The sequence below is a fragment of the Pelophylax lessonae genome (genome assembly GCF_965119305.1).
Source record: "Pelophylax lessonae genome assembly, chromosome: 2".
NCBI classification, from domain to species: domain Eukaryota; kingdom Metazoa; phylum Chordata; class Amphibia; order Anura; family Ranidae; genus Pelophylax; species Pelophylax lessonae.
This window is the reverse complement of record NC_138769.1, coordinates 640,536,216-640,549,211: the sequence shown is the minus strand read 5'-3', so window position 1 is coordinate 640,549,211 and position 12,996 is coordinate 640,536,216. Positions and strand designations below refer to the sequence as shown.

The 12,996-nt window shown below is 42.2% G+C and overlaps 1 protein-coding gene across 1 annotated transcript in view; it reads right to left on the bottom strand.

Moving 5' to 3' along the window:
• BRCA2 (BRCA2 DNA repair associated) overlaps nucleotides 1-12,996 on the bottom strand; it is a 285,207-nt gene that overhangs the window by 87,703 nt on the left and 184,508 nt on the right. Inside the window, exon 15 of the mRNA XM_082245286.1 lies at nucleotides 1,587-1,771. Within this exon, the coding sequence (XP_082101412.1) occupies nucleotides 1,587-1,771 (185 nt within the window). The remainder of the gene's footprint in view (nucleotides 1-1,586; nucleotides 1,772-12,996) is intronic.

The window sequence follows — 12,996 nt, the reverse complement described above, 5'->3', positions numbered from 1 at the left end:
TCTGTGTTTTTATCCAATTTTCTATGTGATTGTTGGTCCATGTCTTTGTGTGTATGGGAGAGTTCACGATATGCACGAGAACTTGGACCTTCAGTTTGATTTTGCATTTGAATTACTATTCAGATGCTCCTTGGGGCTGAAGTTAGGTGATTAATTGGGCTGTGCACAACTGCTGATTATCACTGCCCCCGGAACATCTGCAATCATTGGGGCGGTCTTTTTAAGATCTATAGGCTGTTGTGGTCATTATGATTAAGCACAAGATGTATGTGTGAAACGCGTCTACGTGACCCTATGTTGGTGTCTTTGGTGTCATCACTTTGTTATCACCTTGGAAATTAAAGGCAATTCGAGTTCCTGGATGTGCAGCCGTTTCTTTTCTTACAAGCCTTCCCCTTCCAAACTTCAACCAAGGCTTGCTAATGTACCACCACCTGAGTAAGCGGGGGTACCCCTTAATTGTGAAGAGGACTTGACACTAGCAAAAAAGCAGAAGCCTTATCTAGCTGGGGAAGGGGGGTTATGCCTAGGAAGGGATTTTCTTGTCTTTTTTTGGCACTGTCCAATCATGTTAAGGCGACAGCATAACCCTATTGTAATGGATATGCAGCTACCCTATTGTCCTGGGATGTGCAATAAAGAAATGTTTTACTGAAACACTGGGGGAAATTCAATAAAGCATTTGTGCCACTGTTCTGGCAGCACAGCCTTTTAAAAAGTTGTGTGCCAGATTCCAAAAAACCCCGCAGCCAGTTTCTGTAGCTTTACTGAAAACACCCAGCAGATTCAGATAGTTGTTCATTATGGCACTTTTACAAAATATTGCTATAGCTGCACTAAATGAAAAAGGAATGACTTCCAGTGGTATTTAAGAAACTCCAAGCTGACATACAGAGACAGGCACACCGTGCCTGTCTCTGTAGTCTGCGTTGTAGCAGAGTGACACGTGTGCCACAGCCACCCCCTTCTCCCTACTGGTCATCAGCTGTCAAGGACACTGTTGGCTTCACAGCGGACAGGTTCCTAGCAACCAGTGAAGCGGACAGTGGGAACAGCCTGATCAGGAACCTAAAGAACTAGTTTTCTTCTTGTGCCTGATATCAGGCAGTGGGCAGATTCTATAGCCAATAGCAGGCGGTTTATTGGTTGCAGATCTGTCCACTGCTGATCACAAGGAGAGCAGACCTGATAGGGAACTACTACTAGTGTCTCTGAATCCCCATCAGGCTCCACCCACTCAACTCCAAAACTCTGCGGGCTCTGCGCGACAGATACATGGTGCTTGCCCCTATTTTATGTACCCATTTAAAACTGTAAATGTTGCCCAAACTGACATTTGCTTTATGGAAGTATAAACAGAATTCTAAAAAGTGTTGTTGTATGTACCCTCTTTTGTTTTTTTTACCATATTCGTATATTCCTCTTACAGTATATGCTGGTTTATTATAACAAGTGTAACAGGAAATATTTTTAACATGCTACCTTTCCAGTAAAGTTAAGCAACACATAAAACGTACCCATCTGATATACACCATAGGTTTGGGTTTTCACATCAATCCAACATGGAAAGGGAAACACAGCATTACCTGTAGAATTCCTCCCTGCCAGCAGTCAGTTTATCTGAAGGTATCAGCCAGCCACCATCTGCAATCTGCACTCCACCACCAGACAGACAGCTCTTTGTGAAATAATCCAGACAATGGAAGTCGAACATCTTGGCTGTCTCGCTGTCAATTCCAATGTGGTTTTTCAAAACGCCAAATCTGTACAACTGAAAAAAGATTTGAATCACAATCACACATAAAGTCTTTATAGTCAATAATACACTATATTACCGAAAGTATTGGGACACCTTCCTTTACACGTACATGAACTTTAATGGCATCGCAGTCTTAGTCCGTAGGGTTCAATATTGAATTTCCCTTCCCTTTGCAGCTATAACACCTTCAACTCTTCTGGGAAGGCTGTCCACGAGGTTTAGGAATGTGTCTATGGGAATGTTTGACTATTCTTCAAGAAATGCATTTGTGATGTTAGCCAGTGATGTTGGACAGAAGGCCCGGCTCGCAGTCTCCGCTCTAATTCATCCCAAAGGTGTTCTATCGGGTTGAGATCAGGACTCTGTGAGGTCAGTCAAGTTCCTCCACCCCAAACTCGCTCATCCATGTCTTTATTGATCTTGCTTTGTACACTGGTCCAAATAATTTGGTGGGGGGGGGGGGGGATATAGTGTGGGCTTATTTTTTCAGGAGTTGGGCTTGGCACCTTAGTTTCAGTAAAGGGAACCCTTAAGGCATCAGCCTACCAAGACATTTTGGACAATTACATGCTCCCAACTTTGCGGGAACGGTGTGGGGATGGCCCCTTCCTGTTCCAACAGCATGATTTTGTGCGGCCGGGCCGCCTTGCCGCAGTATATATATGCAGTGGGCGGTCTGGAAGTGGTTAATGTGTTATACCAAGCAGGTGGTAATGTTCATCAATTTCATATGTAGGTTAAAACACAGTCATTAACTAAAACAGAAACATCTGTGTAGGAGGCTTAAAACGGGGTGAAGAACAGCCAAGGGGAGGTTGTGGAACACAGTTCCACAGGTCATACACCATGAAAAGACTGAGCACACCAACAAGACATGAGGTAGTTATACTGCATCAGCAAGGTCTCTCCCAGGCAAAGGTTTCAAAGCAGACTGGGATTTTAAGATGCACTGTTCAAGCGCTTTTGAAGAAGTACAAAGAAAGAGGCAAAATTTAGGACCGCAGAAGCAGTGGTCGGCAAAGGAAACAATGCAGTAGATGAAAGACACATCATGCTTAATTCCCTTCGGCATTAGAAGATGCCCAGCAGTGCCGCCAGCAGAAAACTGGCCTAAACCAGTCGGACTCAGGTAAACCCATCTACTGTCCAGGGAAAAACAGACGACTGAACACATAGGAAATGGGGTGCAGAATAATGGCAGCAGGTGCTCTGGATAAAAGAATCAAAATGTGAAGTATTTGGCTGTAGCAGGAGGCAACTTATACACTGAAGGGCTGGAGAGTGGTACAATAATGAGTGTCCGCAGGCAACAGTGAAGCATGGTGGAGGTTCCTTGCAAAAATAGGGCTGCATTCCTTCAAATAGAGTTAGAGATTTGGTCAGGATCAATGCTGAGAAATACAGGCAGATACTTTTCTATAATGCCATACCATCAGGGAGGCATGTGATTGGCCCCAAATGTATTCTGCAGCAGGACAACGACCCCAAACATACAGCCAATGTCATCGAGAACTATCTTCAGTGTAAAGAATAAGGAGTCCTGGAAGTGATGGTTTGGCTCCCACAGAGCCCTGATCTTAACACCATTTTGAAAGCAAAGGGTGGACGCACCAAATTTTGATTGGATTTGCATTTCTCTTTTGTTCATTTACTTTCCATTTTGTTAATTACTAAAGATAAACTTAACGCTTTTTCTGAAGGCACTTCTAATTTACAGAATATTTTCACACCTGCCTAAAGTTTGCACAGTACTGTATGTGTTTCCATGTAGGTGTTCAGAAAGGATCATCCACTGCTTTGCTGCCTGTTTGAATCAGGACTCAGATCATCACTAATCACAGATGTGTAATTGTGCACAGTAGTATATATATTTTTTTTTGAAGCAGCCTTAACTGGTCTCAGATACCATGCACTTTTCCCGAGAACCACAACAAAAAAACATAATTTAGAACAGATTGCGCCTATGTTTTATGAAAATAATGACCTACCACTAGACACAAGTAACTATATACAGTTAGGTCCATATATATTTGGGAAGAGGCACAATTTTAGTTTTTTTTTCAGTTATTTACCAAAACATATACAGGCTATAGTTCTATAATGGATATGGGCTGAAAGTGTACACTCAGGTTTAATTTGAGGGTATGTACATCCAAATTTGAGGAAAGGTTTAGGAATTACAGCTCTTAAGATTAGCCATCCCCCTTTTTCAAAGGACCAAAAGTAATTGGACAATTGAATCAAAATCTGTTTCATGGCCAGGTGTGGGCTACTCCATTATTTCTTCATCAATTAAGCAGGTAAAAGGTCTGGAGTGGATTCTATATGTGGTATTTTTATTTGGAATCTATTGCTGTGAACCTACATCATGCACTCAAAGGAGCTGTCCATGTAAGTGAAACAGGCTACTGTAAGGCTTCAAAAACTAAACAAATCCATCAGAGAGATAGCAGCAACATTAGGAGTGGCCAAATCAACAGTTTGGTAGGAAAGAACGCCGCACTGGTGAGCTGAGCAACATAAAAAGGCCTGGACGTCCATGGAAGACAACAGTGGTGGATGATCGCAGGATCCTCTCTATGGTAAAGAAAAACCCATCCTCAACTTTCAGACAAGCGAAGGACACTCTCCAGAAGGTGGGCGTATCATTGTCAAAGTCTACAATTAAAGCGGTTGTAAACCCTGCAAAAAAAAAAATAAAAAAAAAAAAACCTGCAAGACAAAGGCATAATGAGCTAGTATGCATCGCATACTAGCCCATTATGTTTAACTTACCTTAAAACGAAGCCCCGACACGGACCCCCGGACATCGATGCGGGCGCTGCCACGATCCCTCGTCATCTCTTCCGGGTTCGGCGGCTCCGGCGCGCTGATTGGCCGGAAGAGACGGCTCCAGCGCGCTGATTGGCCGGAGCCGCGATGACGTCACTCCCGCGCATGCGCGCGGGAGTGATTTTTCCGGCAAGCTCCCGGCAAGTTAATTGAAGGTCCCCCCGGACCTTCAGAGCGCATGCGCCGCTCGCGCGAGCGGCTGCATGCACTGTAAATATCTCCTAAACCATGCCGGTTTAGGAGATATTATTTGTACCTACAGGTAAGCCTTATTATAGGCTTACCTGTAGGTAAAAGTGTCAAAAAGCGGGATACAACCGCTTTAAGAGAAGACTTCACAAGAGCAAATACAGAGGGTTCACCACAAGGTGCAAACCATTCAAAAGCCTGAAGAACAGAAAAGGCAGATTAGACTTTGCCAAAAAAACATCTAAAAAAGTCAGACCAGTTCTGCAAAAGCATTCTTTGGATGGATGAAACTAAGATTAATCTGTACCAAAATGACGCGAAGAAAAAGAAGTGCGGAGAAGGCTTGGAACAGCTCATGATCCAAATCACACAACATCATCTGTAAAACATGGTGGAGGCAGCATGATGGCATGGGCATGCATGGCTTCCAGTGGCACTGGGTCATTGGTGTTTATTGACTATGTGACAGAAGAGCTCGAATGAATTCTGTCACATTTAGAGATATATTGTGTCGTGGCATACCTATCTTGCATTTTCTGGATACCTTATTGGCCTTTACAGGATGCCTTGACTGGCATTTAGAATGGTGATCTTAAACAAAATGTCTTTTGAGTTAATCTCATTTTACTTTGATTTCTTTACATGTGTCACTGAGCTTGCAAAGGCTAAGAATATATCAGATGACCGAAACAGTGGAAATTCCCTATCTCTCAGAATATCAACTCTGTCTGGACAGCTGACCACAAAGCCAATAATATCTTCTAAAAAGCCCCTTTGGAACTTTTATTGAACGTCACCAAGAAATTTCCCATATGACAGAGAATCACGATCTAGATTGACATAATGCTTACTATAATTAGTTGTTAACTTTGATTGGATAAAAGATGTTAACAACCCATTTCTTGTACGTCAGATTGTAATGACAAACCCATTTTTGAGTATATATAAACTCCAGAAACGCTGTAATAAATCAGGTCACTATGATTCAGCCATCCTGAGTCTTGTCTGATCTCATTATATATATAGCTATATATTGTCTGATTTGGTATCACTGACTAACAGGTAACAGGTATTTTGTACCTGAGAAAAATTCCACAACAATTTGGCGAGCTTGAGCCCAGGAGAGGTGACGTCATCTGCGGACGGAGTGAGACATCTGGACTGCATTGGATACACTGAAAATATCTGGCCAGGTAAGCCCATTGTCTGCTTACAATGTTTTTCAGTCCATCCAATGACGTCCAGGTAACTCGGTTTTATTTTTGACGTAATACCCTCTTAAAGAACCTAAACCCTTAGTCGGTGTATATATTGCTACTAACATTTGTTGCGAAAGGTGAGGTTGGGTCAACCCTCACCGCTGTGGGTGTCTTGGACACGCAGGAATGTGACCCCCAGTTGTGTTCTGGTAAAGCGGTCTCATTTTGGAGTGTCCATTTGAGACGTAGCAAGCATTGAATGTATATGACTGTTTTAGCCTGACATTTCATATACATGTAAAGGTTTCTATCTCTAGGTTATAGTATATATGTAAACATATGCATATGGTAATAGGCTGTTTTTTTAAGTCCAGGTCAGGGAACTTGGAAGTTAGAAGTTAGCCTGACATTGTGTATCGGCTGTGTAAGGGCCGAAGTCCAGGTCAGGGTACTTGGGAGTTAGCCTGACATTGTGTATCGGCTGTGTAAGGGCCGAAGTCCAGGTCAGGGTACTTGGGAGTTAGCCTGACATTGTGTATCGGCTGTGTAAGGGCCGAAGTCCAGGTCAGGGTACTTGGGAGTTAGCCTGACATTGTGTATCGGCTGTGTAAGGGCCGAAGTCCAGGTCAGGGTACTTGGGAGTTAGCCTGACATTGTGTATCGGCTGTGTAAGGGCCGAAGTCCAGGTCAGGGTACTTGGGAGTTAGCCTGACATTGTGTATCGGCTGTGTAAGGGACGAAGTCCAGGTCAGGGTACTTGGGAGTTAGCCTGACATTGTGTATCGGCTGTGTAAGGGCCGAAGTCCAGGTCAGGGTACTTGGGAGTTATAGGTAGTTATTCTATTTTTTGGATAACAGTGAAATGGGAAACTGGGTTTTCGTAGATACCGACCAGGGGTCGATGAGAAAGGTCATTAAGACCATGGCCTTAGAGTGTATGGGTAACAGGGTTACCAGATAAATGGGGCAGACCAGGGAGTTTGCATTCGAAGATTAAATCCTCTGGGAGCATAGTTTTTGGGCTACACAGCCAATTAAAGTGTTCTGTAGTTGGACAGCTAATAATCCTAGTTGTAGGATAAGATAAGATAGGATATGACAGATTTTTGTAAAGTGTATGAAACAGATTTGGCAAGAACTTAAAATCAGTTGCAGAAATATGGAAGCAGGAGAGTATGAAGTTGAATGAGTATTGATATATTATAAATGAGTTGGTGTGTGTTGAATTGTTTCATGAGAAAACAAAGCAATCTTGTATTCAATAGTAGAATGTAAGGATGCTCATTGCCCTTTAATTCATAAGCCTGTCGTGGTTTCTTTTAAGACAGGAAAAAAAACAAAACAGGCTCTGTGTCTTTGATATAAAAAGAGGAAGTAGTTTATAAGCTGGGAGTTTGTAGCTAGGAGAAAAAGATTGTTTCTTTATATGATAAATGAACGGCATATGATATTTTTGGGGTTATTCTGTATTAAATTAAACTAAGATGAAAAATAATATGTTGCCCTTTAAACCAGGAATCTTTGTTTAGACATTAAGGGTTACCGCAATTAACATGACCATTGAACCCTATTGGCACTGAGCCAAAAGTTTTAAAATAGAATAAGTTTTTATATAATTATGGAATATTAAGTGGTATTTCAGGGGCATCCTCCGTAACCAAAGGGGAACCTCTGATAATATTTTTTAAAATTCGGGACAAAGTTTTAGAGGATATTTGTTTGAAAGATAAAGGTACATTACTTCCTGTCATTATGGGTGTATAAAAAGTGACCTACTACAAATAGTGTAAAGACAGGACATTAGAGCAAAGAATTGCAGCCAGCCCCTCTCCCCCAGATAGACAGGAAATAAGGTATTCAGCTAACCTGTGTCCGCATGTCCCATCAGAAGCGTCCAAGAGGTTTACAGTAGGAATAACAGTAGCAGGGGTGAGAGTGGTTTCCTGCCTGGCTTCAAAGGAAAGGGGAAGTCATTTAAAAAAAAAATGTTTGTGTTGAGTTAAAATTTCAGATGAAGTGCCCATTAATCCAGTATGTAGCATATGTCTCTTGCTAGCTTGACCCAGTGATAAAAAGGCTCCTCTCTAAAGCCCTGATGAGACCCTTTATGTAGATGGATCATGTTTATAAACAGAGGAGGGTAAGCCTGTAACTGGGTATGCAGTAGTAACAGCAATAAATAAACAAAAGGAATGCAGAGGCATTAAATCTAAAGTTCTAAGCACAAGCAGCTGATGGTTTTGGCAAAGGCCTGTGAATTTTAAAGAGTTAACATTCACATTGACATGATTTTGGTCATATTTTTGAAAGCTTGTAACTTTTTGACCTCAGCCCAAGTTCTCTTGGTAAGCCAATAAAGCATGCAGATAAAATAGAGACTGTTCTTAGTCTTCCAGTGTTCCACCAAGGTGGCCATTTATTAAAAAAACCAAGGCACATGCAAGAGAGGACACAGAAGAAGCTGCAGGAAACGCAAGGGCCGACAGAGCAGCTAAGAAGGCTGCACTGGAACAGGTCCCTATACGAGTACTGACACTCATAGGAAAGCAACCAACTCCTGTAAGTATGACAATCTTGATATCATTGCAGAAAAAGCCCCCTCACAGGAGCGTGAGAAGTGGCGGAAGAACAGTGCAACACAGGATGTAACTGGTTGCTGGAGGATGGAGGAGCATTTCTGTCTGATCTCAGGCCCTATACCCGAGGGTGGCAGCCGCAGCTCACGGATCGTGTCATATCTCAAAGACTCTAATGACCACCTTGGTAATGCAACACTGGTTAGCACCAGGTTTTCCTGGAGTAGCTGCAAAATATACTGCTTCTTGTCTTACCTGAGCTAGGTACAATGTTGGTAGAGCTGTAAGCACCCCATAAAAGCACCGCCTAAGTCAAACTGTCCTTTCCAAGGAGTTCAAATAGATTACATTGATTTCCCACAGTCTGGTCCCGATGCACATGTTTTAGTTTGTATAGACATTTTTCAGGATGGCCTAAGGCCTGGCCAGTCTCTAGGGGTACAGTACAAACCACAGGAAAAAGGCCTTCTCCCCAGGTAATGTGCAGGTATAGAATCCCAGAAACTATGGAAAGTGACAGGGGTACTCACTTTACAGGAAGGGTTCTACAAGAGATCCTATCCGCACTAAATATTGAGAAAGCCTTTTACACTCCATATCACTCACAGAGTAGCGGAAAGGTACAAAGGGTTGTATGAAAAAAAAAAAAAAAAAAAACAAGTTGAGTAAAATAATAGCAGAAACAGGTAGATGTTTTACGTTTTTTCCTTTGTCAGGAACACTCCCAAGAGAGGTGTGGGTACCTGAAGCAGGTCTCTATTTACCACAGCAATTGCAAGCCGCACACTCAGATCTCGCTAGATGTGTTGCAGCGCTTTAAAAGCAATTGACAAAAATGCATAATAGTGTGTTTTCATTCCTACCAGATCCAAATGAGGATACTAAGTCATAAAAAAAGGCTACTAAGAGTGAAATTGGTTACACCAACATCCCTCAAGGTAGAAGGGATACATGGATTCACGCCAGTCATTGAAAAAAGGTGGTACAATGATTTTCTTTTAATTCCTAATATGTATGGGAATGTTGGGTATAAAAGAGACAGACAACCAAAGGCCCAATGTACTGTTAAGTTTAAATACCAGGTAGCCAGGAAGTCAGGGTACTCAGGGTGCTAGATATGTCCACAATTATACCCAGAGTCCCAGACTATACCTGTGCTAGTAAACCCACTTGCATTAGAGGATCTAAATCAGACAGAGTTTTCAAAATCCTATAGAAACATTACCAGTGCACAAAAGGACATGTTAATTCCCCCAAAAGTCGCAGGTTTCAAGAATCCTACAGTGTGTATAGAGTTCTATGGAAAAAACTGATGTAGGAAGGGTGGACTGTTCACAAGCACTGATAAACATATCCTGCCCACAGCTGACTGTGAACAGCCCATGAAATGAAACTTGCATGCATTACAGAAATAAAACTGTTAAACATAAAATATGAGCCATATTAAATGACAATATGGACATTTCTCACCTAGGAGAAGCCCTCAGGTTTCTGTTGTTCAGACAGAAACTGGGGTATTATGCAGAAAAGTTATTAATACCCATTTTCACCTCAGGGTGGTCACATTCAGGGTTGGGAATCTATTGTGTCTGTGGCAATAAGGCCCATAGTTTACTTTCTCAGTGTGTCACAGTAACAGGTACTGCAACCTCTTTATTTCCAATGGTGTCCGCCCATCCTAATGAACACAGTCTTTTGGAGGTTTTGCCTTATCTCCTAAAATAATGAAAGTGGTGAATTTTTATTAATGTTTATGATAATTATGATCTCTAGTTATCTGTTGAATTAAAATAATTATGTGTTTGGTTGATAAGGTTACCAAGGCCAAGGAGACAACCTATTTCAACTTTATACGGAAATAAGAAGTGATTGATGATGCTGAGTATGCTGTAATGAGAAATCTGTCACCTCAAACCCCCATGTATGAAGTAATCTCCGCCTCAGAACCTTACCAAGACTTGGACACCCCCCACTGAGGTTTGCCCTCTGGGCCAGTGTTTCAAGCGTAAGGGGCTGCTCCCTTGGAGGAATCTGATAAGCGGAATAGGTAGTTAGTTAGCCTGATCAATAAATTCTCAAGAGGGGGAAGATGTCGTGGCATACCTATCTTGCATTTTCTGGATACCTTATTGGCCTTTACAGGATGCCTTGACTGGCATTTAGAATGGTGATCTTAAACAAAATGTCTTTTGAGTTAATCTCATTTTACTTTGATTTCTTGACATGTGTCACTGAGCTTGCAAAGGCTAAGAATATATCAGATGACCGAAACAGTGGAAATTCCCTATCTCTCAGAATATCAACTCTGTCTGGACAGCTGACCACAAAGCCAATAATATCTTCTAAAAAGCCCCTTTGGAACTTTTATTGAACGTCACCAAGAAATTTCCCATATGACAGAGAATCACGATCTAGATTGACATAATGCTTACTATAATTAGTTGTTAACTTTGATTGGATAAAAGATGTTAACAACAACCCATTTCTTGTACGTCAGATTGTAATGACAAACCCATTTTTGAGTATATATAAACTCCAGAAACGCTGTAATAAATCAGGTCACTATGATTCAGCCATCTTAAATCTTGTCTGATCTCATTATATATATAGCTATATATTGTCTGATTTGGTATCACTGACTAACAGGTAACAGGTATTTTGTACCTGAGAAAAATTCCACAACAATTGTCAGCCCAGATTCAGCCAAATGCAGAAAAGTTGTTTGGAAGGAGCTTCACAGGACAGATGGACAATGATCCAAAACACACTGCAAAAGCAACCCAGGAGCTTTTGAAGGAAAAGAAATGGAATATTCTGCAATAGCCAAGTCAATCACCTGATCTCAACCCATTTCACTTGCTGAAGGCAAAACTAAAGGCAGAAAGACCCACAAACAAAGAACAACTGAAGACAGCTGCAGTTAGAGCCTGGCAAAGCATCAAAAAGGAGGAAACCCATTCGTTGGTAATGTCCATGTGTTCCAGATTTCAGGCAGTCAAGGATTCTCAACAAACATTTTAGGATTATATTTGTTTGTCCAATTACATTTGAGCCCATGAAAATGGGTTGCAGTTCCTAAAATTTTTACCTAAAATTTATGTTCAAGCCCTTGAATTAAAGCTAAAAAGTCTGCACTTCAAATTCATTTGGATTGTTTTGTTTTAATTTTATTCTGGTGGCATAAAGAGCCACAAGTATGAAAATTGTGCCTGTGTCCAAATGTAGCACAATTCCCAGCCGTTTTGCTGGATATGGGTCCCCCTGGGTTACCGCTAGCAACAACAGCACATTTAAGCATGTTTCTCCAAGTGTGAGCACTGAGACAATGACCAGTCTAGTATCTTTGGGTTTTTGTATTTATTTTGTAACTTGGATAGGAGAAGGGTAAGTGGGATACTCCTTGAACTGAACTATGCACAATTTGGCGGGGACACTTGAAAAACACTATTTGGCGCTGATTTGACGCTGGCTGAATGCCTATCAACGCTGGCTTGACGCTGCTTAACACTGGCCAGATGCCTGTTAACGCTAAACTGACTTGTGACTGCTTCCTGACTAAAGAAGTCCTCTTTGAGCTCCCTTAAGCACTCTTGCTGAGGTAGCTACTTGTATACCGCTGCACTGCTGAACACTTCAGGGCCCACGCCGGCGCCCCCCTTTCTCTCAATTATCTTCAGGGCTTAGACACTGGCATCCCCTTTCCTAAGCCTCCTCTACTGGTTAGCTGGCTCCCGGATCCCTTTGACCTTCTGGAGTGGCCCCCTTTCCTAGGCAGACCCCTGGGCAGTTTCGAGTACTCACAACTTTTTTTTCCGTGGCTCCACTCGGTCAGCAACACTCTGGATCCTCTTCCTGCAGCCCAGCAAAACCTCCGGTCCTCTAGGCCGACTGCCCAGGACACCCTCACTTGCTCTGACAGGAGGAGAGACAGCCGTCAGCCTCCTCCTGGGACTCTGCTTCCTGCCAAAGACACTCTGTCACATGCTCCCCTCAGACTTATATCCAATCCCAGGGTGCATTGCGGCAAACTCCACCCACTAAAACAGCTATAAGCCCTGGTGTGCTATTGGCCAGGTTTCCTCCACTGTCCAATAAGAGCCCTCAATGGATACAGTGGGGAGACTCCCCAGACCACACCTGGAAACATATGACAGCCTAACTGATCAGGCCCCCCTGATAAGCAGACAGGGCCAATATATACTTTTTCTAGCATCTACCTAGGAGGGTGCTAGACAAATATATATGGACCTATCTGTACGCAGTTTATTTTTCTATATAACCTACCCATGTTTAAAGGAGACCCTGTCATCACTTTTACCCTAACAAACCCATGCAGGCAATCTGTATTAGGAGTACTTACAGATGCTCTGCCTGCTGCAGCAATTTACCACTCCTAAGGAAAAATATCACTAAAATTGTGCTGGAAAAAATAAATAAATAA